General features: G+C 74.1%; 8 protein-coding genes across 8 annotated transcripts in view; 5 read left to right on the forward strand and 3 right to left on the reverse strand.

Moving 5' to 3' along the window:
* AURANDRAFT_72680 (expressed protein) overlaps positions 1-1,571 on the forward strand; it is a gene marked incomplete at both ends in the record, with an annotated part of 3,236 nt that extends 1,665 nt beyond the window's left edge. The window contains one exon of the mRNA XM_009043352.1: positions 50-1,571. Coding sequence (XP_009041600.1) covers positions 50-789 — 740 coding nt within the window. The remainder of the gene's footprint in view (positions 1-49) is intronic.
* A 1,921-nt stretch (positions 1,572-3,492) lies between these two features.
* Positions 3,493-5,489, forward strand: AURANDRAFT_67805 (hypothetical protein; the record flags this gene model as incomplete). Its single annotated transcript, XM_009043353.1, has 5 exons — positions 3,493-3,846; positions 3,971-4,131; positions 4,289-4,475; positions 4,675-5,247; positions 5,424-5,489. The coding sequence occupies 5 exons, from the start codon at positions 3,493-3,495 to the stop codon at positions 5,487-5,489; spliced, it is 1,341 nt and encodes a 446-aa protein (XP_009041601.1).
* Positions 5,490-6,167: 678 nt separating this feature from the next.
* On the reverse strand, positions 6,168-7,613 carry AURANDRAFT_33640 (hypothetical protein; the record flags this gene model as incomplete). Its single annotated transcript, XM_009043380.1, has 2 exons — positions 6,168-6,539; positions 6,636-7,613. The coding sequence occupies 2 exons, from the start codon at positions 7,611-7,613 to the stop codon at positions 6,168-6,170; spliced, it is 1,350 nt and encodes a 449-aa protein (XP_009041628.1).
* Positions 7,614-8,595: 982 nt separating this feature from the next.
* Positions 8,596-10,847, forward strand: PRMT1 (hypothetical protein; the record flags this gene model as incomplete). Its single annotated transcript, XM_009043349.1, has 4 exons — positions 8,596-8,949; positions 9,043-9,226; positions 9,426-9,911; positions 10,111-10,847. Coding segments are annotated over 4 exons (1,761 nt in total), but the record flags the coding sequence as incomplete, so codon positions are not given.
* A 2,899-nt stretch (positions 10,848-13,746) lies between these two features.
* Positions 13,747-15,293, forward strand: AURANDRAFT_67808 (hypothetical protein; the record flags this gene model as incomplete). Its single annotated transcript, XM_009043354.1, has 2 exons — positions 13,747-14,379; positions 14,415-15,293. 2 exons carry the CDS (start codon positions 13,747-13,749, stop codon positions 15,291-15,293), a joined length of 1,512 nt encoding a protein of 503 aa, XP_009041602.1.
* Positions 15,294-15,419: 126 nt separating this feature from the next.
* Positions 15,420-16,191, reverse strand: LHC56 (putative plastid light harvesting protein; the record flags this gene model as incomplete). Its single annotated transcript, XM_009043379.1, has 1 exon — positions 15,420-16,191. One exon carries the CDS (start codon positions 16,134-16,136, stop codon positions 15,483-15,485), a length of 654 nt encoding a protein of 217 aa, XP_009041627.1.
* A 478-nt stretch (positions 16,192-16,669) lies between these two features.
* AURANDRAFT_33661 (hypothetical protein) lies at positions 16,670-18,247 on the reverse strand (the record flags this gene model as incomplete). Its single annotated transcript, XM_009043378.1, has 1 exon — positions 16,670-18,247. The coding sequence occupies one exon, from the start codon at positions 18,245-18,247 to the stop codon at positions 16,670-16,672; it is 1,578 nt and encodes a 525-aa protein (XP_009041626.1).
* Positions 18,248-18,814: 567 nt separating this feature from the next.
* On the forward strand, positions 18,815-19,213 carry AURANDRAFT_8404 (hypothetical protein; the record flags this gene model as incomplete). Its single annotated transcript, XM_009043355.1, has 1 exon — positions 18,815-19,213. A coding segment is annotated over one exon (399 nt), but the record flags the coding sequence as incomplete, so codon positions are not given.
* Positions 19,214-19,717: the final 504 nt, after the last annotated feature.

The following is a 19,717-nucleotide window of genomic DNA, read 5'->3' on the forward strand; positions in this document are numbered from 1 at the left end:
CGAGCCGCGCGGCCCAGGTTCCCCGTCGCCGTGGACCAGTGCCTCGCAGTCTTCGACGCCGTCGCGGCCGGCGACGTCGGCGCGCAGAGCCCCGCCGCCTACGGCGCGCGCGACGTGCGCGCGCTCCTCGACGCCGCCGCGCGCGGCGCGCCGCGGCGGCGCCGCGCGGCCGCGGCGCTCGTCGCGGAGATGGGCGGCGACGCGCGCGACGCGCCGCCGGCGCGCCGCGGCCGCGTCGGCGCCGTCGCGCTCGCCGGCGAGTCCGCGGGCGCGTGCATCGCCGCGTCCGTCGCGGAGCGCGTCGCCGCGCGGTCCGCGGCGGCGCGCGGCGGCGGCGCGCCGCCCGCGCGGCCCGCGGCGCTGCTCATCTACTACCCGCCCCTCAACCTCCACGAGCTCCAGTCGCCGAGCCGCATCGTCATGTCCTTCGACCCGCTCCTGCCCATCAACGCGCTCGTCGCGGCGTCGCAGGCCTACGGGTCCCTCGACATGGACGAGTCCATGATCTCCTACTACAGCGACGCGGCGATCCTCGGCGAGTTCCCCAAGACGCTCATCATCTGCGGCGGCACGGACCCGCTCCTCGACGACGCCGTCGACTTCCACACGCGGCTCCGCCGCGCGGGCGTCGACGCGTCCCTCGTCGTCCACCGCAAGCTCACGCACGGCTTCCTGGGCATGCTGCCCTACGGGCCCCTCGCGCCGCCCCACGCCCTCGAGCTCGCGAAGCTCGGCGTCCGCTTCCTCGCGGACGGCCTCGCCGGCGCCGGGGACGCGCGCCGCGGCTAGGAACCCCCCCCGGGGGCGCGCGGTTCCGCCTCACGCGCGGCGTCGCGGCGGGGAGGGGGGCTCACCGCGCGTTCTCGACGTCGCCGCTCACGGGCGCGAGCGGCGTCCGCGGCGCGGCGCCGTCGCCGTCGCCGGCGTCGCCGGCGTCGTCGCCGCGGTCGCCGGCGGCGGGCGGCGCGTCGTCCGCGCGCGTCGCCTGGGCCCAGGCCGCGAGGAGCTCATCGCGGAAGCTCGCCGCGGCGCCCGGGGCCGCGAGGGCCTCGGACGCGAACTCGGCCTGCGCCTTGCGGGAGAAGGCCGCCGCGGGCGCCGCGGCGCGCGCGGCGCAGGTCCAGCGCCACTTGCGGCGCCGCGGCGCCTTGCGCGCGTCGAGGTGGAAGGCCCGCGCGCCATCGAAGGCCCGCGCCGCGCCGAGGACCGGCCCCTCGCAGCGCGTGACGCGGCGCCAGACGTCCGACAGCTCGGCACGGAGCGCGGCCGCGCACTCGGCGTCGCGCGATGCCGCGTCGTCGTCGGCGCCGAAGCAGAGGCTCGTCTGCCGGTCGAAGACCGTCGCGCCGTTGCGCCGGATGCGCGCGCTGAGCGCCCAGGACCCGGCGCCCGTCGCCGTCGCGGCCCTCTTCACCGCCGAAACGGTAACGGCGACGGACCCCTCGACGGCGCCCACGTCCGCGTCCGGCGCCGGCGGCGCGACGACCGCGCCCTTGGCGCCGGGCCGCGCCGGCGGCGCCGACGCCGGGCGCCAGCGCGTCGGCGTGCGCACCATCCCAACGGCGCCGAATTTTCCTCGCGCCACGACTTTTTCCCCCGCGCTAAATCATTTAATTTCAGCACCGCGACGCGACACGTAGCCCGCGCCCATGCGAGTCCAAGTGCGAGTCCGACCCTCTCGCGAGAGGACGAGGTCCGCGGCCCGTCGCCGTGCGAGCGGCGCCCGCTCGCCGCCCCTGTCGCCGCCTCGGCGGCCCGGGAGAGCTCCCTCCCGCCGGCGCCGCCCCCGCCCGGGCGGCTCCGTCCCCCCACCCAAAATAGGTTCACGCGGGTTACGTGCCGCCGGACTTGCAGAGGCCGCAGGTCGAGAGCCAGCCCGCCCGCGCGGCGCGCGGCGCGCGGTCGTCGCCCCGCGGGGGCGCCTCGGCCGCGCGGCGGAGGTACCCCTCGGCCTGCTTGAGGAACTTGTCGCACTCCTGCTTCTCGATCTCGCGGATGACGCGCTCGCACTGGTGGATCGTGAGGTGGCCGACGCGCGCGCCGCCGTCGCCGGGCTCGAGGCGGTCGAGCGTCGCGAGGCACCTGGAACCCGACTTCAATGTGCGCGTAATCGAACGGTTTGGACCAGACTCGTTCGCCGTGCTTCGAGAACTCGACGAGAGCAATCGATTCGTCCAAAAATCAGCCGAATCGACTTCGATGTGACCGAGATGGAGAGTTCTGAAGTTTGAGGCACCTGGCGGCGGGGGGGGGGGGGCCGGCGGGCGTCGCGCGCGCGGGCCGCGCGGGCCGCGTCGCCGCGCGGGCCGCGCGCCGCTTCTGCGAGACCGCGCCGCGCGTCACGGACCAGACGAGCTTCGAGAGGTCGTCGCGCCTGGGCGGGCGGCTCGGCGCGGGGCGCGCGCGGCGGCCCCCGGGCGCCGGCGGACGCGCTGCACGCGGCGGCCCGTGCCGGGGATGCGAACGGAGTAGAAGTCGAAGGAGTCCTGGAGGTGCTCGTCGACGCAGTCGATGGACGGGATGCCGTCCCACTCGGCCTCTTCGAGGTTCATGACGACGGCCGAGGTGTGGCGGAAGATATCGCGACAGCTTGAAGTAGCTTGAAGTAGTTTCCTGAAACTTGCACACCCTTAGGCTCATTCTATGACTACGGATTAATGGATAATGAATCATTTCATTTCGACCTCGTCGATCATTTCGAGGAGGTCGTAACGAAAAATTTTCCTGCTTGCACGGGCGGTGCTCGAGGCGGTGCGACTGCGCACGGCTCCCATTGTGCTGCGACGGTCTACGAAGGTCCCCGATATCCTTAGGGATCGTTAGGGACCGTGCGCCGCGCCCGCGGCACTGTACTGCTCGGTGGGCAGCCCATCGTTCGGCCGGCAGCGACGAGCGGGAGCGCATGGACGGGGACGACAGCCCTTCGCCGCTCACGAAGCGGCCCTCCGATGGGGGGTGCTGCCCCGCGACCAAGGCCTCCACGGTGGCCTCGAGCATGAGCTGCCCGTGGACCCAGTGGCCCACGTTTGGCCGAACGTCATCGCGCGGCGGCCGGAGCTCGGCCCGGTGGAATCGACAATTTCGCACTCACCCGTCGAGCCTGCCGCGCTGGACGCGATGACCCCGATGAGGAACGATCTCCGACGCTGCGACGGTCGAAAAACTGACATTAAGGAGTTGCGGAAGTCGAACGCGCCGCTCCGGAGCTCCTGAAACCCCCCGCCCGACTCACCTCGCAATCGTCCGAGTCTCGCGTCTTCGCACGCGCCTCAACCCTAAGCTTGCGCGCCACACAGCCACTGGGATCGATGTACAGTTCTCCATATTCGCCGAGTTATGGGCCAAGGAAGTTGGCCATACCATCGCTGCCCCCGAAATAACGAGTTTCGTGCGTTCGGTCCGTACTATTTCATTATCCAGTAATCCATAGTCATAGAATGAGCCTTAATCAAATCAGAAGGCTGCCCGTCCGGCTGGGCTGCCCCGACCGCCATGGACGGCGAGGCAGCGGCGGCGCCCCCGGCGCTCCCCGGCGACGGCGCCGCCTGGTGGAGCCTCTTCGGCGCCCTGCACGTCAACGTGGCGGTGGCGCCCGTCTTCGCCTTTGGCGTCATGGCCCCGTCCTTCGGCCGCCTCGCCGGGTCGTCGCCCGGCGGCACGGCGGCCATCGGCGTCGCGGCGAACGCGGGCCTCTGGCTCAACGTCGTGCCCGGCTACGCCTACGACGCCCGCGGCCCGCGCTTCGCGACGGCCGTCGGCCTCGGCCTCGCGCTCGCCGGCTACGGCGCGACGGCCCTCGCGCTCGCGGCGCGCCGGGCGGCACGCGACGCGACGCTCCTTTCGCGCGTTCGCATCGTCGGTCCACGCTCCGCAGAGAAGTCGCGCCGAGAGCCGTCGAGTCGTCCACACACGTCGACCGCGCTCGAGGCGCGCGACGGCCGGTCGGGACGGGCGGCCGATTCCGGCGCAGGCGACGCGCGCGGGCGCGGCCGCGGCCGCCGCGGGCTGGTTCGCCGTGGGCCACGGCTCGGCCTGGATCTACACGGCGACGCTGCTCCACAACGTCACGAACTTCGAGGTCGACGCGCGGGGCTCCGGGCGGGAAACCACAATAGGCAACGCGACTATGATGTCCATCGTACAGGTTCGACGCAAGAGTGTTTGGAAAGGACCCGCCGAGAGAACACGATCCGTCCAAACATCAGCCGAAACCACGTCGATTCGACCGAGCTCGAGAGGTGTGACGTTTTCGCCGGACGGGGCGTTCCACCGGTCGTTTGCGGCGCAGGCGGGGCTACGTCGTCGGCTGCCTCCAGGCCTGCTTCGGCCTCTCGGGCGTCGCGTTCGCGCAGCTCTACGACGCGTGCCTCTTCGGGACCGTCGACGCCGCGGGCGCCTGCGCCGGCGGCTGGTTCGGCGGCGAGAAGCTCCTGCCCTTCCTCGGCCTCGCGGCCGCGGCGCTCGCCGCGGCCTGTGTGCAAATCAAATCTTCAACCCGACTTCAATATGCGCGTATTCGAATGTTTTGACACGAGCACTTCCGCCGTGCTTCGAGAACTCGCTGAGAGCAATCGATTCGTCCAAAAATCAGCCGAATCGACTTCGATTTGACCGAGCTAGAGAATTCTGAAGTTTGGCCCCGACGTCCCAGCTCACTGGTTGATTTGCACACAGGCCGCGGCGACGGCGCTGAACCTCGCGCTCGCCGCGCCGGCGCACGCGGCCGCGGCGGCCGGCGGCCGGGCGCTCGCGCGGGCGACCTGCGCCGCGCGGCGCCGCCTCGAGCGCGCGCTCGCCGTCTGCGTCGCCGCGGTCGCCTTCGCCGTCGCCGCGGGCCTCGCGGGCGGCGCGGCGCGGACCTGGGCGCCGCTCGCGCTCGCCGCGATCGTCGCGGGCCTCGGCCCCGCGCTCTTCCCGCGCCGCGGCGGCGCCGCCGCGCCGCGGCTCCGGCGCCGCGCGACCTACCGCTTCCCCGACGACGGCGAGCCCGACGACGGCCGCGGCGCGCCGCTCCTCGCCGGCGGGCCGCCGCCCGCGCCGCCGAAGCGGCCGGACGCGACGGCGCGCGACGCGCTCGCCGACGCGCGCTTCTGGGCCCTCTTCGTCGCCTTCGGCGCCGCCGTCGGCGGCGCCATCGCGACGAGCAACAACCTGGCCGTCATCGCGGCCGCGCGCGAGCCCTGCGCCGCGGACCGCGCGGCCGCGCGCGCCGTCACGCGCGTCCCGGCGCCGACGACGGCCGCGACGGTCCGCGCGCGCGCCTCCGGGGCGCGCGTCCGCCGTCGAGCGACGGTCGCGCGCCCAGGCTCCTCACGGGCGGCGACGCGCTCGGCCGCGTCGCCGCGGGCGCGTCGATCACGCGGCTCCGCGTCGACGGCGCCGCCGTCCTCGCCGCGGGCCTCTCGTCCCTCGCGGCGGCCCAGGCGCTCCTCCTCGCGGGCGCCGCGGTCCCCGGCCGTGTGGAAACCACCCACTGGTTTGGGACGTGACGAAAAAATTTGATCGATGACTCTCTTCCAGTTCTCGAAGTACGGCCGAAGAGGCTGGTCTGAACCGTTCGATTACGCGCACATTGAAGTCGGGTTGAAGATTTGATGTCCACGCAGGTCCCCGGGTCCGCCTTCTACGTCGCCGCGGCGCTCGCGGGGCTCGCGGACGGCGCCGCGTGGACCGCGTGCCCCTGGCTCGTCGCGCGCATGTTCGGCACGGCGCACTACGGCAACGTCTTCGGCCTCGCCTGCTTCGGCGCGGCCGTCGCGGCGCGCGCGCGCGCGGAAACCGGCCGTTTCGCGACGTCGCGGCCGAACGTCGCGCGCCGCTTTTCCCGGTCGCGGCGGACGTCGCCGCCGGGGCGCCCGGTCCGCCCGTCGTCGACGACGCGCGCGCCGAAGGCCGGCGGAACGCGCGAGCGCCGCGCAGGTGCTCGCGCTCTCCTACGGCGTGCTGCCCGCGGGCCTCGCGGCCGCGGCGAGCGGCCCGGCGCCGGCCTGCGCCGACGGCGTCGCCTGCGTCGGCGACGCGTGCTTCCGCGCGTTCCACGCGACGTCGCTCGCCGCCGCTGCCGCGGGGGCCGCCGCGGCCGCGGCGCTCGCCCGCCGCGCCGCGTAGGCGGCCCCGGTCCTACGACCGCGCCGCGCGCCCCCCCCCGGCGCCGCCCTCGCCTCGGATTAGCAGACCTCGCCGCACGTGTTCTCGCAGCAGGACAGGTCGGCCATGTACATGTTCGCCTGGCGGAGGCCGGCGACCGCGGTCTTGGTCTCGCGGCCGAGGCCGCGGCAGATCGCGTCGGCGACGATGCCGAAGCGCTGGCGGAACTTGTAGACGAAGCAGAAGGACAGGTCCCCCTGGACGACGGAGGGCCCGACGAGGAAGACGCCCGGGACCTTGGTCGACTCGTCCTCGGCCGTGAGGAGCGGCGCGCCCGCGAGGCAGCCGCCGCCGTCCTCGTCCGCGAGGTCGAAGAGGTCGCGGGCCGCGGCGGCGACGCTCCCCTCGAAGCCCGTCGCCAGCACCGGCGGGTGCGCCGTGTGGACGACGAGCTCGTCGCCCGGCGCGCCCGGCGGCTCCGACGCCGCGACGGCCGTCCGGAGCGACCCCGCCGTCAGCGGCGCCTCGGCCTCGCGCCACGCGGCGACGACGTCGAAGCCGCCCCCGGGCGCCGCCTCGACGCGCAGCACGCGGAGCGGCGCGAGGAGCTTGGGCTTGGGAGAGAAGCCCTCGGCGACGACGTCGCGGAGCCGCGCGGCCGTGTAGGGCGCGAGCTCCGTCGACGGGTCCGGCGTCTGCACGTTCCACGTGGCCGTCGACGCGAGCACCGTGGCCCGCTTGCCCGCGCGGGCCAGGTTCACGGCCGCGTCGACGCCGGACTCGTAGCCGCCGATGACGACGCGCTCGTCGCCCTCGAGGGTCGCCCACGACGCGACCCGCGAGTTGTGGACGCAGTGCTCCGACCCGGGCACGGGCCCCTCGCGCGGGTACTGGAACTCGCCCGCGGCCCAGACGACGAAGCGCGCGCGGATCGTCTCGTCGATGCCGCCGCGGCGCGTGCGCACGTCGAAGTCGCCGTCGGCGCGGCGGTCGACGCGCCGCACGTCGGTCCCGAGGCGCACGTCGAGCGCCGCCTCGGCGACGAGGGCCTCGAGGTAGCGCGCGTACTCGGCGCCCGACGGGTGCTGCGTGTGGAGCGCGTACGCGGGCGACGTGTCCTGCGCGACGGCGTTGAGGTCGAAGGAGTTCGTCCAGCCCTGCTGGTTGAACGACGGCGAGATGAAGCGCATCTCCGCGGGCCACGCGCGGAACGACGCGCCGACGGCGTCGCCGCGGTCGACGAGCCGCACGCGCGCGGGGTCGAGGCCGAACGCGCGCGTCAGCGCCACGGCCGTGCCGACGCCGGACGCGCCCGCGCCGACGACGACGACGTCCGCGTCGAGGCCGTCGCTCGGCCGGAGCCGCACGCAGCCGTCGACGTCGAGCGGCGCGTAGATGAGCGTGCCGTCGTCGAGCCGCACCTGGTAGGGCACGACCTCGCCCTCGGGCCAGTCGGCCTCGCGGTGGTAGAGCTTGACGACGGCGCCGTTCTCCCAGCCGTCGGCCGTGCGGCCCGTGTTGCACATGACGCGCGCGCCGACGGCGAAGCGGAGCGCTTTGTCCTCGACGGCCTCGGCCGTCGTCTCGACGGCGTCGCCGTCGAGCTGCGCGCAGAGCTCCTTGATCCGCGCGAGCTCGTCGCGCGCCTCGGCGCTGTCGCCCGGGTTCATGACGGCCGCGAGCCGGAAGGCCTCGTAGGCCGGCTCGAACGCCGCGGCGTCGACGGCGTCGCCGCCGAGGACTTTGTCGAGGAGCGGGTCCAAGAGCGCGCGGCCCCGGAGCCGCGCGACGTCCGCGAGGTCCGGCAGCACCTCGAGCGCGGCCGCGCCCTCGCGCGCGGCGCCGTCGAAGTCCTCGTCGAGGAGCAGGCTCTTGAGCCGCTCGGCGCGCAGCGACAGCCCGTCGTCGCCGGCGGCGCGCGCGACGCCGCGCAGCGCGCGCGGCGCCGACCGCGCCCAGCGCCGCGCCGCGGGCGCGAACGCCGCCGCGCCCGACAGGAGCGAGAGCAGCTTCGGCACCATGATAGCGTCGCTCTACTAGTAGCTGACGCGATAAACTTCAGCTCATAAGAGGCCGTGAAGAGTCTGGCACAACTTCTGGCACACGAGCCTCTGCTCACGCAAGATGCAGTAGGCCTTGCAGTTCAATTTAGGTTCCGAAGGGCGTCGTCCAGAAGCGCGGCGCGCGCATTGTCGTGGCGTTGGGCAGCTCTCTCGGCGCCTCGCCTTTGCCCATGCTTACGCAACCCTGCGAAGCAGTGCGATCTGGCGAAGCCCCATCCATGCCGGATGCCTCGCCCGGCCGTGCGACTCCCCGGCCTCGGCGCGGGTGGGCCGCCCGCCCCGAGGAGTGGCTGTCGGATTCGCACGTCGTCAAGGACCCTTTCCCGGGTGCTGCGTTCGCACAGTAACGCTGCTTGTACTGCACGATGCAGCTAGGTAATAATTCGGCGAGCTTTTGCACACGAGCTTATGCACCACCGCTCCGACGCTTAAAACTCCAGCGCAGGCTGCAAACATGGCGCGCATCGTCGGCGGCGAGCTCGACTGCGTGCCGGACCTCAAGGCGGCGCTCGAGTGCGCGCGCGCCGACGGCCTGGACTTCATCGCGGCCCCGCTCTACCACCCGCGCTTCGCGCGGGACGCGCGGCGCGTGTCGTCGGCGCGGCGGTCCATGGGGACGCGGAGCGACCGCGTCGTCGCCTGCGGCGACTGGTCGCGGCTCGTCGTCGGCGTCGCGTCCGCCTGGCCGCGCGGCGCGGGCGCGGCGCGGCGCGACGGCGAGCACGCGCTCGCGGAAGAGCTCGCGCGCGCGGGCCACCTCGCGGTCGCCGCGGTGCTCCTGCCGCCGCCGCCCGCGCGCGTCCAGGGCCCGGCGCGCGTGCTCGCCGCGGCGCTGCAGCGGGTCACGAGCTGGCAGGGCTGGGTCCGCGTCGTCCTCGGGCGCGGCGGCGAGGACTGGCGCCGCTGGGACGCGCTGCGGCGCCTCTGCGACCACGGCGGCGGCCTGGGCGTCGCGCTCGAGCTCGGCGCGGCGCCGCCGGCCGTCGGCGACGCGCGGCGCTGGCGCGGCGAGCCCGTCAAGGCGCTGATCCTCCCCTGCGCCGTCTTCGCCGCGAACGCGGCCGGCTTCCCCCTGTGTGGAAATCAAATCTTCAACCCGACTTCAATGTGAGCGTAATCGAACGGTTTGACACAAGCACTTCCGCTGTGCTTCGAGAACTCGACGAGAGCAATCGATCCGTCCAAAAATCAGCCGAATCGACTTCGATTTGACCGAGCTAGAGAGGTTTGAAGTTTTTGCTGGACAGGGCGTTCCACTGGTTGATTCCCACACAGGCTTCCCCGTGCTCCCCCGGAGCCACCAGTCGCTCGTGCGGTCGCTCGCGGCCCTCGAGCCGCGGATCCTCATCCGCGGCCGGCCGACGCTCGGCGGCCGCGCGCGCTACGTCGAGTACGCGCGCCACCTCCTCGGCTCCGCGGACCCCGCGCCGGGCTCCGTCGCGGCGCTCGAGCGGCCCTACCGCGACTTCCTCCAGGCGCCGCTCCAGCCGCTGGGCGACGACCTCGAGGCCGCGACCTACGAGACCTTCGAGCGCGACCCGGTCAAGTACGCGCGCTACGAGGCCGCCGCGGCCCTCTTCCTCGGCGACTTCCGGGCCCGGAGCGCTCCCGGCGCGCGCGCGCTTTTCGCCGTCGTCGGCGCGGGCCGCGGGCCCCTCGTCGCCGCCGTGCTCCGCGCGGCCGCGGCCGCGCGCGTCGCCGTCGGCGTCTACGCCGTCGAGAAGAACGCGCACGCCGTCTGCACGCTCCGCGGGCGCCTGTGTGGAAATCAAATCTTCACCCCGACTTCAATGTGCGCGTAATTGGACGGATTGCGCCATACTCTTCGGCTGTGCTTCGAGAACTCGATGAGAGCAATCGATTCGTCCAAAAATCAGCCAAATCGACTTCGAATTGACCGAGCTAGAGAGTTCTGAAGTTTGGTCAGGACCACCCAAACCAGCGGTTGATTTCCACACAGGCGGCCGCAAGCGCCACGACCCCGCGTGGCGCGACGTCGTCGTCGTGCCCGGCGACATGCGGCGCGTCGCCGGCGGCTTCGACCGCGTCGACTGCCTCGTCTCCGAGCTCCTGGGCTCCTTCGGCGACAACGAGCTCTCGCCCGAGTGCCTCGACGGCGCCGCGGCCGCGCTCCTCAAGCCCGGCGGCGCGTCGATCCCGCGGCGCTACGTGTCCTACGCGCAGCCCGTCGCCTGCGCCAAGCTCTGGTTCGACGCGCGGCGCGCGAACACGGGCGCGCCCGCGGGCCCGCCGGCCGTCGGCGCGTGCGTCGGCGCGCCGCCGCCGGACCGGGGCCTCGAGACGCCCTTCGTCGTGCAGCTCCACAACTTCGCGCCCCTCGCGGCGCACGCGCAATGCTTCGCCTTCGACCACCCGGGCGACGCCGGCGCGACCAACGACCGCGACGTCGACCTCGCCTGGGACATCGCCGTCGACGCGACGGTCCACGGCCTCGCGGGCACGTTCCACGCGGACCTCTACGGCGACGTGTCCATCTCCATCTACCCGCCGACCTTCTCCGAGGGCATGTTCTCCTGGTTCCCGCTCTTCCTCCCCTTCTCGGCGCCCGTCCGCGTCGACGCGGGCGGCACGCTCGCCGTGTCGATATGGCGCCGGTCGGACCCCGGCCGCGCGTGGTACGAGTGGGCGCCGACGGCGCCCGTCGTCCTCCCCATCCACAACCCGAACGGCCGCTCCTGCGCCATGCTGCTCTAAGGGTCGAGCGGGAATCAAAAGGGCGACCTCGCTCGCCTGCATTGAACATTTCGTTGCCTTTCAACATTGACACCGGCAAGGGCCAAGGCGGCACGTGCTCGATGTCTGTGTCATCTCCCTCGGCGTCGTCACCTCCCTCTCTTGCAGCGTAGACATAAATCCCAGCCAAATGAAGTTCGTCGCCCTCGGTGCGTGGACCCTCCTCTCGCGCGCAGAGATCCTCGCGCAAGGAACCTCGCGCCAAGCACGTCGAACGCGTGGTCCGCGCCTCGCGAGAAACACGTCGCGCGCGCACCCCCGAGCGCCGCCGGCTCCCGCCAGCGACGAGGACGCGCCTCGTCGCCGCCGCCCGGCGGCGCCGCGCCGGTCGCCCGGGCCCCACCCCGCGCACCCGCCCCTCGCGCCCGACGACGACCGCTTCCAGAAGCCGCGCGTCCGCCTGTAGGCCTCCTCGCGTCGTCGGCCGCCGGCCTCGAGCTGCCGCCCCTGCCCAAGCTCAGCGCCCCGTCGCCGCCGAGCCTCGACGCGCTCAAGGCCCAGCCCGCCGTCGCCGCGGGCGCCGCGGGCGCCGGGGCCCTCGCGCTCTTCGTCGGCTTCTCGGCGCTCACGGCGGGCCCCTCCGAGTCGCCGAACCCGTCCATGGACAAGTACTTCGCTCTGGGCCTGCCCGGCGGCAGCGAGAAGCTCATCGTCGGCCGCCCCTTCCAGGAGGACAACGGCAACCTCGGCCTCTGGTCCTGGCAGAAGACGCAGGCGGCGCCGCTCCCGAAGGACTACTCGAAGGAGCGGCAGGCGCAGCTCCTCTCCGAGTTCAACGCCGAGCGGAAGAAGTTCGACGTCGAGGCCCAGGCCCAGGGCTTCTCCTCCGCCGAGGCCCGGGGCAAGAAGGCGCTCCAGGACAAGCGCGACGAGGAGGCGCGCATCAAGGCCGAGAAGGCCGCGGCGAAGGCCGCCAAGGCCGCGGCCGACGCCGCGGCCAAGGAGCAGACCGCGGCCGCCGCGGCCAAGCAGGCCGACGCGAAGAAGAACGCGTCCCCGACGAAGCCCGTCTACTACCAGTAGGCCCGCTCCCCTTCCCTCGCCGCGTAACAGCGCGGCGCCCCGCCCAGTACCCGGGGGCTCCTCCTCCCCTCCCCGGTGGGGGGGGGGGGGACGACCGACACCGGCGGCCGCGGGCACGCGGGCCGTCCGGTCGGGGGCGAGCGCGAGGGCTCCGGACGCCTCTCTCGGCGCGCCGGCACAGGCACGGCAACGTCAAGCATGCTGCAAGCGACCGGCACCATCGTCCGGTTGGCCTCGCAATGGCCTGACCGCGTCCTGCGAGGCCTCGTTGTCCGCGGAGCGCGGCGCGTCGTCGCCGCGCCGTCGCCGGTGCGCGATGCTGCGCGCGGTGCTCGTCGTCGGCGCCGTCGGCGCCGTCGAGTGGCCCGTGTGGCGCAACGCGTCGGACATCCCGGCGGACCCGGCGCGGCGCCGCCTGGAGAGGAATTGGGCCGCGACGGGCGAGGGCTGCGGGGAAGCCCGGGACGCGGTCGCGCCCCTGCTGCGGGAGCGGTCCGGCTTTTTCGCGGCCGGCCCGCTCGCGGAGGCGCTCGGCGTCGGCGGCTGCGGCGTCGCGTCGGCGTCGCGCGCCCGTCGCGCTCCTGGGCCCCGCGGCGTCGCTCCGGCGCTGGGCGCCCGGGCCGGGCCGCGGCGCCGCGGACCTCGCGCGCTGGTTCGGCGAGACGTGCGCGACCGCGGAGGTCGGGTGGCTCACGTACGGCGCGCCCGCGACGCTCTACTGGCTCCCGCCCGGCGGCGGCCGCCGGGTCTTCCAGGCGCGGCTCCGCGCGGGCGAGGCGCACACGCACTGGCAGCGGTGCGGCCTCGGCCACGCGTTCGCGGTCGTCGACGACGCGACGGGCGCCGAGGTCGCGCGCTACGTCGCGTCGCACGACGCGATCCACGTCGTCGTCCCGGCGCCGCGGCCGGCGCTGGGCCGGCGGCGGACGGCCGCGGACATGGCGAAACGCGAGCGCGAGACGCGCGCCTACGAGGAGCGGCGCGCGCGGAACGTGCGGCGGTCCTGGACGGCGACGGGCTACGCCCGGGGCGCGCTGCCGCCGGACCTCTGGGCCGACGTGTCGACGTACTGGCACAACAACCGCCGCTCGCTCGCCTTCGAGGAGTGGGGCGACTCGCAGGACGCGTACGTGAACTGGTGGGACGCGCCGCCGTCGATGTGCTTCCTGCCCTTCGGGCTCAAGGGCCGGTGGCACGCCGCGCTCCGCGCGCTCGTCGAGGCCTGGCTCGGCGGCGCCGTCGACCTCGAGCCCACGGACCTCTACGGCATCCGGTCCTACCCGGACGGCGCGACGCTCACGCCCCACGTCGACCGGGAGACGACGCACGCCGCGTCCGTCATCGTCAACGTCGCCCAGTACGGCATGCGCGAGCCCTGGCACCTCCAGATCAAGAACATCGCGACGGGCGCCTACGACGCCGTCGCCGTCGCGCCGGGCGAGGTCCTCTACTACGAGTCCGCGCGGTGCCTCCACGGCCGCGTGGAGCCGCTCCGGGGCGACGCCTACGCGAGCCTCTTCGCGCACTACCGGCCCGCGGGCGACCCGGGCTGGTACCGCGCGCCGAACCCGCCGGGCGACGCGCCGCTCGACCGCGCCGCCTGGGGCGGCGCGGCGCCCTACGACCTCGGCGACCCCCACGAGCAGGCGGGCGTCGCGGGCGTCCGCGCCGAGACGCGCCGCGTCGAGACGCGGCAAACGCGCGGCGAGCTGTGAGGGACTAACCGGACGACCCGGGTTGACGTCGACTGCAAGGCGCGAGGATTGAAGGGAAACAAAGCCAGTTGAAGATGTTGAAGAACTCCACAAAGCTTGCGACGATGCGGATCGCCACGCTCGCCCTCTGCCTGGCGGGCGCCTCGGCCTTCGTGGGGCCGGCGGCGCCCCGGCGGCTGCCGCTTCGCCGGCGCGCCGTCGCGGAGCTCGTCGCGACGGGCGAGGCCCTGGTCCGGTCGCAGGCGCTCGCCGGCGAGCTGGGCGCGCCGGCGGCGGTCCTCGAGGCTCTGCCGTCGTCGGACGTGGTCGTCGCCTTCGCGGACCAGGGCGGCAACCTCGCGGGCAAGTTCTTCATGGGCTCGCTGCCGCCCTACGCGCTCTTCCTCTACTTCCTCAACTACGAGGGCAACAACGCGCCGCCGCTCGTCCGCTTCGGCTTCGCGTACCTGCTCCTCTTCGTCGCGGCGACGATCCCGACGGGCATCATCGCGAAGACGACGTGGGGCGTGTCGCTCGCCGACGCGGACTGGCTCCACGGCGGCGCGGAGAGCCTGCTCACGGTGACGAACGTGCTCCTGCTCCTCGGCTTCCGCGGCGCGCTCGGCCGCGACGGCGCCGCGGCCGACGCGGGCTGGGCGCGGCTCGGCGCGGGCGCCGCGGCCGCCGCGGCCGTGGCCCTCATCGCGACGGGCGTGCCGACGTTCCACTTCGAGGCTCACGACGCCTTCCTCGGCGGCGTCGGCGCGCTGAGGATCCCGCGTTCCCCGCGGAGCCCGTCAACGCGCTGTCCGTGCCGACGTGGGCCGTCCACTTCTCGTCGGTCTGCGAGTTCGTGCTCGCCATGCGCCTCGCGGTCAAGTACGCCGCCTGGACCGGCGACGAGAAGTGGAACGGCGTCGCCTGGGGCATGCTGCCCTCGCACGCGTCGGGCGTCTGCGCGTGCACGTACCACCTCTTCTACAACCAGGCGGCGCTCGCGTGGCTCGTGACGGCCCAGGCGGGGCTCACGTTCCTCGGGAACTGCACGCTCTGCGTCGCCGCGTTCCGCCTCGCCGTCGCGAACGGCTGGACGCTCGCGGGCGCGGCGCCGGCGTTCGCGGGCGGGCCCGAGCGGCCGCGCGAGCCCTACGCGCTCGACGCGGCGCGCGTCTCGGCCGCGGACCCGGGCCTCGCGCCGGGCCCGGAGCTCGTCGCCGAGGTCGCGGCCTTCACGCTCGTCGCCGCCTACGCGACCAAGTACGGCTCGCTCTACGCGGTCGACTTCCTCGCGGCGCCGAACGGCGCCGCGGCCGCGGCCTGCGTCGCGCTGCCGCCCCTCGCCGTCGCGCTCACGGTCCTGCCCGCGCCCGAGGCGCCCGACGTGTCCTACGACGACGTGAAGAAGTACGGCGTCGCGGGCACGCTCGCCTACGTGCTCACGGAGCTCGCGTTCTGGGCCGTGGCCTTCCCCGTCGCCGCGGCCGTCTTCGCGCAGACCAACGGCCACGCGCCGGACCTGCTCCACTCCAACGGCGACCGCGCGGCCGTCGCGGCCTTCGTCTTCGCGGGCGCGAACGTCGCGCGCCTCGCCGTGCCCCTCCGCTTCGGCGTCGCGCTCGCCGCCGCGCCCTGGGTCGACGCGAACGTCGTCAAGAGGTTCGCCCGCGAGTGAGCGGCCGCGGGCGGCGCGCGGAGCCGACGGGCGCGCGCGACTAAAAAGGCCGCGCGCGGCGCGTCTCGCGCTCGGCGCCGGCGGGCGCGACCCGAAAAGGCCCGCGCGATCGACGGGCGGACGTGTCCCAAGGTTACGCGGGCTGGGGGCGCGCGCCCGCGCCCTGCCTCCGGCCGGCCCCCCGGTCGCCTAGAAGAAGTGGGCGTTCGCGGCGAAGGGCGCCATGACGTCGCCGGCGTAGGGCTTGACGATGTTCGAGAGCGCGGGGACGGCGCCCGGGATCTTGGCCTCGGTGAGGAAGCCGAAGATGCCGAGCATCGCGAGGCGGCCGTTGTTGATCTCCGCCTGGAGGCCCTTCTTGCTCTCCTCGGCGGACATGGACGACGCGACGTTCGTGGGGTCGTAGAGGTCCACGGGGAGGATGTTCGCGATGGCCGTCTCCTTGAACGACGGGAACTTGCCCGGGACGCCGCCCTTCATGTAGTGCGTGCCCGCGATCTCGCTGTAGAACTCGAGGAAGCCGACCCAGGCGATGATCTGGAGCTTGGCGTTGACGGGGATCGCGTCCCACTGCTCCGGGGGCGTCATCGAGCTCACCGACTCCTCGAAGCCGCGGAAGGGCGTCCAGGGGAAGTGGATGCCGTTCGCCTGGATGCAGTAGCCGGAGAACGCGGCCATGGCGACGCGGCCGTGCTTGATCTCGGAATGCCGGAGGAAGCCGATGGTCTCCGCCTCGGATTTGCCCCAGAAGCTCGCGGAGCTCAGGCCCAGCGGGTCGTAGAAGCCGACGATGGGGTTCAGCTCCTTGGCCATGGCCTCGAGGTCCGCCTTGGTCTCCTGCATGACGACCTTGGACGGCGCGGACGCGGCCGGCGCGACGTAGGCGGCCGCGGGCGCGCGCGCGGTTCTTCGCGGCGCGAGGGCGCGGCGGGGATCCGGAGGAGGGCACGACATGAAGCGCAGCGGTCCCGGGCGCGGAGGCCCGGACGCGCGGCTGGCTTCGCGCGCGGCACAGAGCGAGGCTCGCGTTTTGGGGCGGAACGCGCGAGGCACGGGTGCGGCGCGCGCTGCCGGGGCCGCAGCGCGCGACGAAAGACGGAGCCATATTACCTTTTGTTATGCCCGATCCTCTAGACCTGGCTCCAAAGTTGGCCCTCGGCCAGAAGATCTGGCCTTCGCGCGCTGGCGGCCCGCGGCCGATGGCCTCGCTGCGCGGTCTCCGCAATGAGGATCGGGCTGTCGAGCTCTAAGGCCACCGAGCGCCGGGGGTCGGTGACCGGGTTCTGCCGTAGTCCGACGGCGCCACGACGTTTTCTCCGCCCTCCCGCCGCGCGGCCGCTTACGCCCGCCGCCCCCTCGCCGCCCCGGGCGGCGCGTCAGTCGCCGGCCTTGGGGTTGCGGCGGACGTAGACGACGTGGGTCGCGAGGTACTCGTCGAGGCCGCGCTTGCCGTCGGCGCCGCCGACGCCGGACTGGCGCATGCCCGCGTGGAAGCCCTGGATGGCCTCGAAGTTCTCGCGGTTCACGTAGGTCTCGCCGAAGCGGAGCTCGGCGCGCGCGCGCTCGACGACGTCGACGGAGCTGGAGTAGATCGACGACGTGAGGCCGAACTTGGAGTCGTTGGCGAGCGCGAAGGCCTCGGTGAGCGTGCCGAAGGCGAGCACGGGCAGCACGGGGCCGAAGACCTCCTCCTGGACGATCTCGCTGCCCTGCGCGCAGCCCGTGAGCACCGTCGGCGCGTACTTGTAGCCCGGCCCGGGCAGGGGCCGGCCGCCGCAGCGCGCGACCGCGCCGGCCGCGACCGCGCGCCGCACCATGCCGTCGACCTTGTCGCGCTGCGCCGCGTTGACGAGGCCGCAGCAGTCCGCGGCCGCGTCGCGCGGCGCGCCGACGCGCACGGCCTCCATGGCCGCGACGAGCTTCGCGACGAACGGCTCGTAGACCGACGCGTGGACGTAGACGCGCTCGCAGCAGTTGCAGACCTGGCCCGAGAAGCAGACGCGCGACGCGACGACGGCGGCGACGGCGAGGTCGAGGTCCGCGTCCGCGGCGACGATCGCCGGCGCCTTGCCGCCGAGCTCGAGGCTCACCTTCGTCATGTGCTCCGCCGCGGCGCGCATGATCGCCTTGCCCGTGGGCACGGAGCCCGTCATCGACACGATGTCCGCGAGCGGGCTCGCCGTGAGCGCCGCGCCGACGGTCGCGCCGAGCCCGTTGACGAGGGCCCAGGCGCCCCGCGGCGGCAGGTCCGCGTCGGGCGACGCGAGCCAGAGCTCCGCGAGGCGCCCGCAGGCCAGGGGCGTGACCTCGGAGCTCTTGACGACGACGGCGCAGCCCGCGAGGAGCGCGGGCGCGAGCTTCCGCGCCATGACGAAGACGGGGAAGTTCCAGGGGCAGATGCCCACGGACACTCCGACGGGCAGCCGGTGCACGGAGATGTGCTCGTTCGCGTCGTCGGAGTTGACGAGCTCGCCCTCGTAGGCCCGCGCGAGGCCCGCGTAGTAGTCGAAGTACTCGGCCGTGAAGTCGATCTCGACCTGGGCGAGGCCCAGCGTCTTGTTCTGCTCGCTCGCGAGGAGCTCCGCGAGCTCGACGCGGTTTTCGCGGACGACGCGCGCCATGGCCTTCAGGGCCTTGCCGCGGTCCGTTGCGCTGCGCGCGGCCCACGCGGGCTGCGCGGCCCGGGCGGCGACGAGCGCCGCGTGCGCGTCCTCGGCCGTGCCCTCGGGGATGGACCCGATGACGGCGCCCGTGCTCGGGTCCTCGACGGCGACCGTGCGCGCCGACGTCGACGGCACGAGCGAGCCGCCGATGCACTGGCGCAGCGGCGCCGCCGCTGCGCCGGCGCCGGGTAGGCGCGCCGCCGTCGGCTGCGAAGGCTCCGACGCGTAGTGCGCGAGGCTCAAACCGCAGGGCGCTAGGGTCGCGCTCGCGCGGGCAATAATGCGGATCATCGTCGCTCAGATCCCCGGGGGCTGCTTCAGGGCATCGTGCAGGAATGATGCAGGGCAGCATCGTGATGGTTCGCTCGTGAAAGGCGCTTGTCGCTCCGAGGCGCGATGGTGCGCCGGCGGCGCGGCGCGGCCGCCGCGGCGCCCGGGCCCGTGCGCGAGACGACGGCCTTCCGCAAGGCCGAGAAGCGCTACCAGCGGCGAAGGAGCGGCGCGCCGACGGACTTTGGCGACGTCGTCGACTGCCGGCCCGGCGCGCCCAATAGCGCGGCCAACGCCGCGCGCCTCTCCGCGCGCGCCTCCGGCGCCACGGACGTCGCCGGCTGCCCGGGCCTCGCCGTCTTCCCGGGCGCGCTCGACGCCGCCGCGCAGCGCGCGCTCCTCGCCGCCGCGTGGCGCGACTACCACCGGGGCACGGAGACGAACCTGGGCCCCGCGCCGGGCGGCGCCGCGCCGCCGCCGGCGGGCCTGCGCTGGGCGACGCTGGGGCGCCACTACGACTGGTCGCGCCGCGCGTACGCCGCCGCGCGCGCCGCGCCCGTACCCGCGGACGTGTCGCGGCGCTGCGCGGCGCTCGCGGCGGCCGCGGGCGGCGGCGCCTTCGCCGCCGAGGCGGCCATCGTCAACTACTACGCGCCGGGCGACACCATGGGCGGCCACGTCGACGACGCGGAGCACGACCTCACGCGGCCGCTCGTGTCGCTGTCGCTCGGCTGCGCGGCCGTGCTCCTCGTCGGCGGCGAGACGCGCGACGCGCCGCCGACGGCGCTCTGGCTCCGGTCCGGCGACGCCGTCGTCTTCGCCGGGCCGGCGCGGCGCGCCTACCACGGCGTGCCCCGCGTTTTGGAGGGCACGTGCCCGCCGGAACTCGCCGACGCGGGCCGCTGGGGCGCCGGCGCCGGCGGCGACGTCGCCGCGCTCTGCGCCTTCGCGGCGGCGGCGCGCGTCAACGTCAACGTCCGCCAGGTCGACGCGCCGCCGCCCGGCGCGGGGACCTAGGGGCTAATCCTCACTTTCATCCTCGGGGTGTCGGTCTCCGGCGCTTCGCATATCCCGCCGGCGGACTACGTGACGCTGGTGCCGTATGGCGCGCCGGCGGGCCGCGTGGTCACCCTTTCCGACAGCCGGTTTCGGTCGTCGCGGCCCTCCCAGCATCGCGAGTCGCCGTCGCCACAGTGAGACCCCCGGCACTTGGGCCGATGTTGAGTACGAGCTCCTCGAGGCCTCGCTTTTGTTGGCGAAGCTCGTCTACTCGCTTGCTCGTGCGCGCCTGCGTCCGCTGCCTCGCTGCCCCAGCCGTGATTAATCCGGCGGTCCTGTCGAGCGCGCCGCGACGCCGTGCCACGAAGCCGACGAGCCGTCCGAGCCTGCGCGCGCCGCGACCCCGTCGCCGCCGGTCGATTCGGCGCGGCTCTCCCGAGGCGCGCCGGGCGATCGGGACGCGGTCGCGGGCGGACGCTGCGGCCTACGGCG

This window comes from Aureococcus anophagefferens (assembly GCF_000186865.1).
Source record: "Aureococcus anophagefferens unplaced genomic scaffold AURANscaffold_52, whole genome shotgun sequence".
Taxonomy (NCBI): domain Eukaryota; class Pelagophyceae; order Pelagomonadales; family Pelagomonadaceae; genus Aureococcus; species Aureococcus anophagefferens.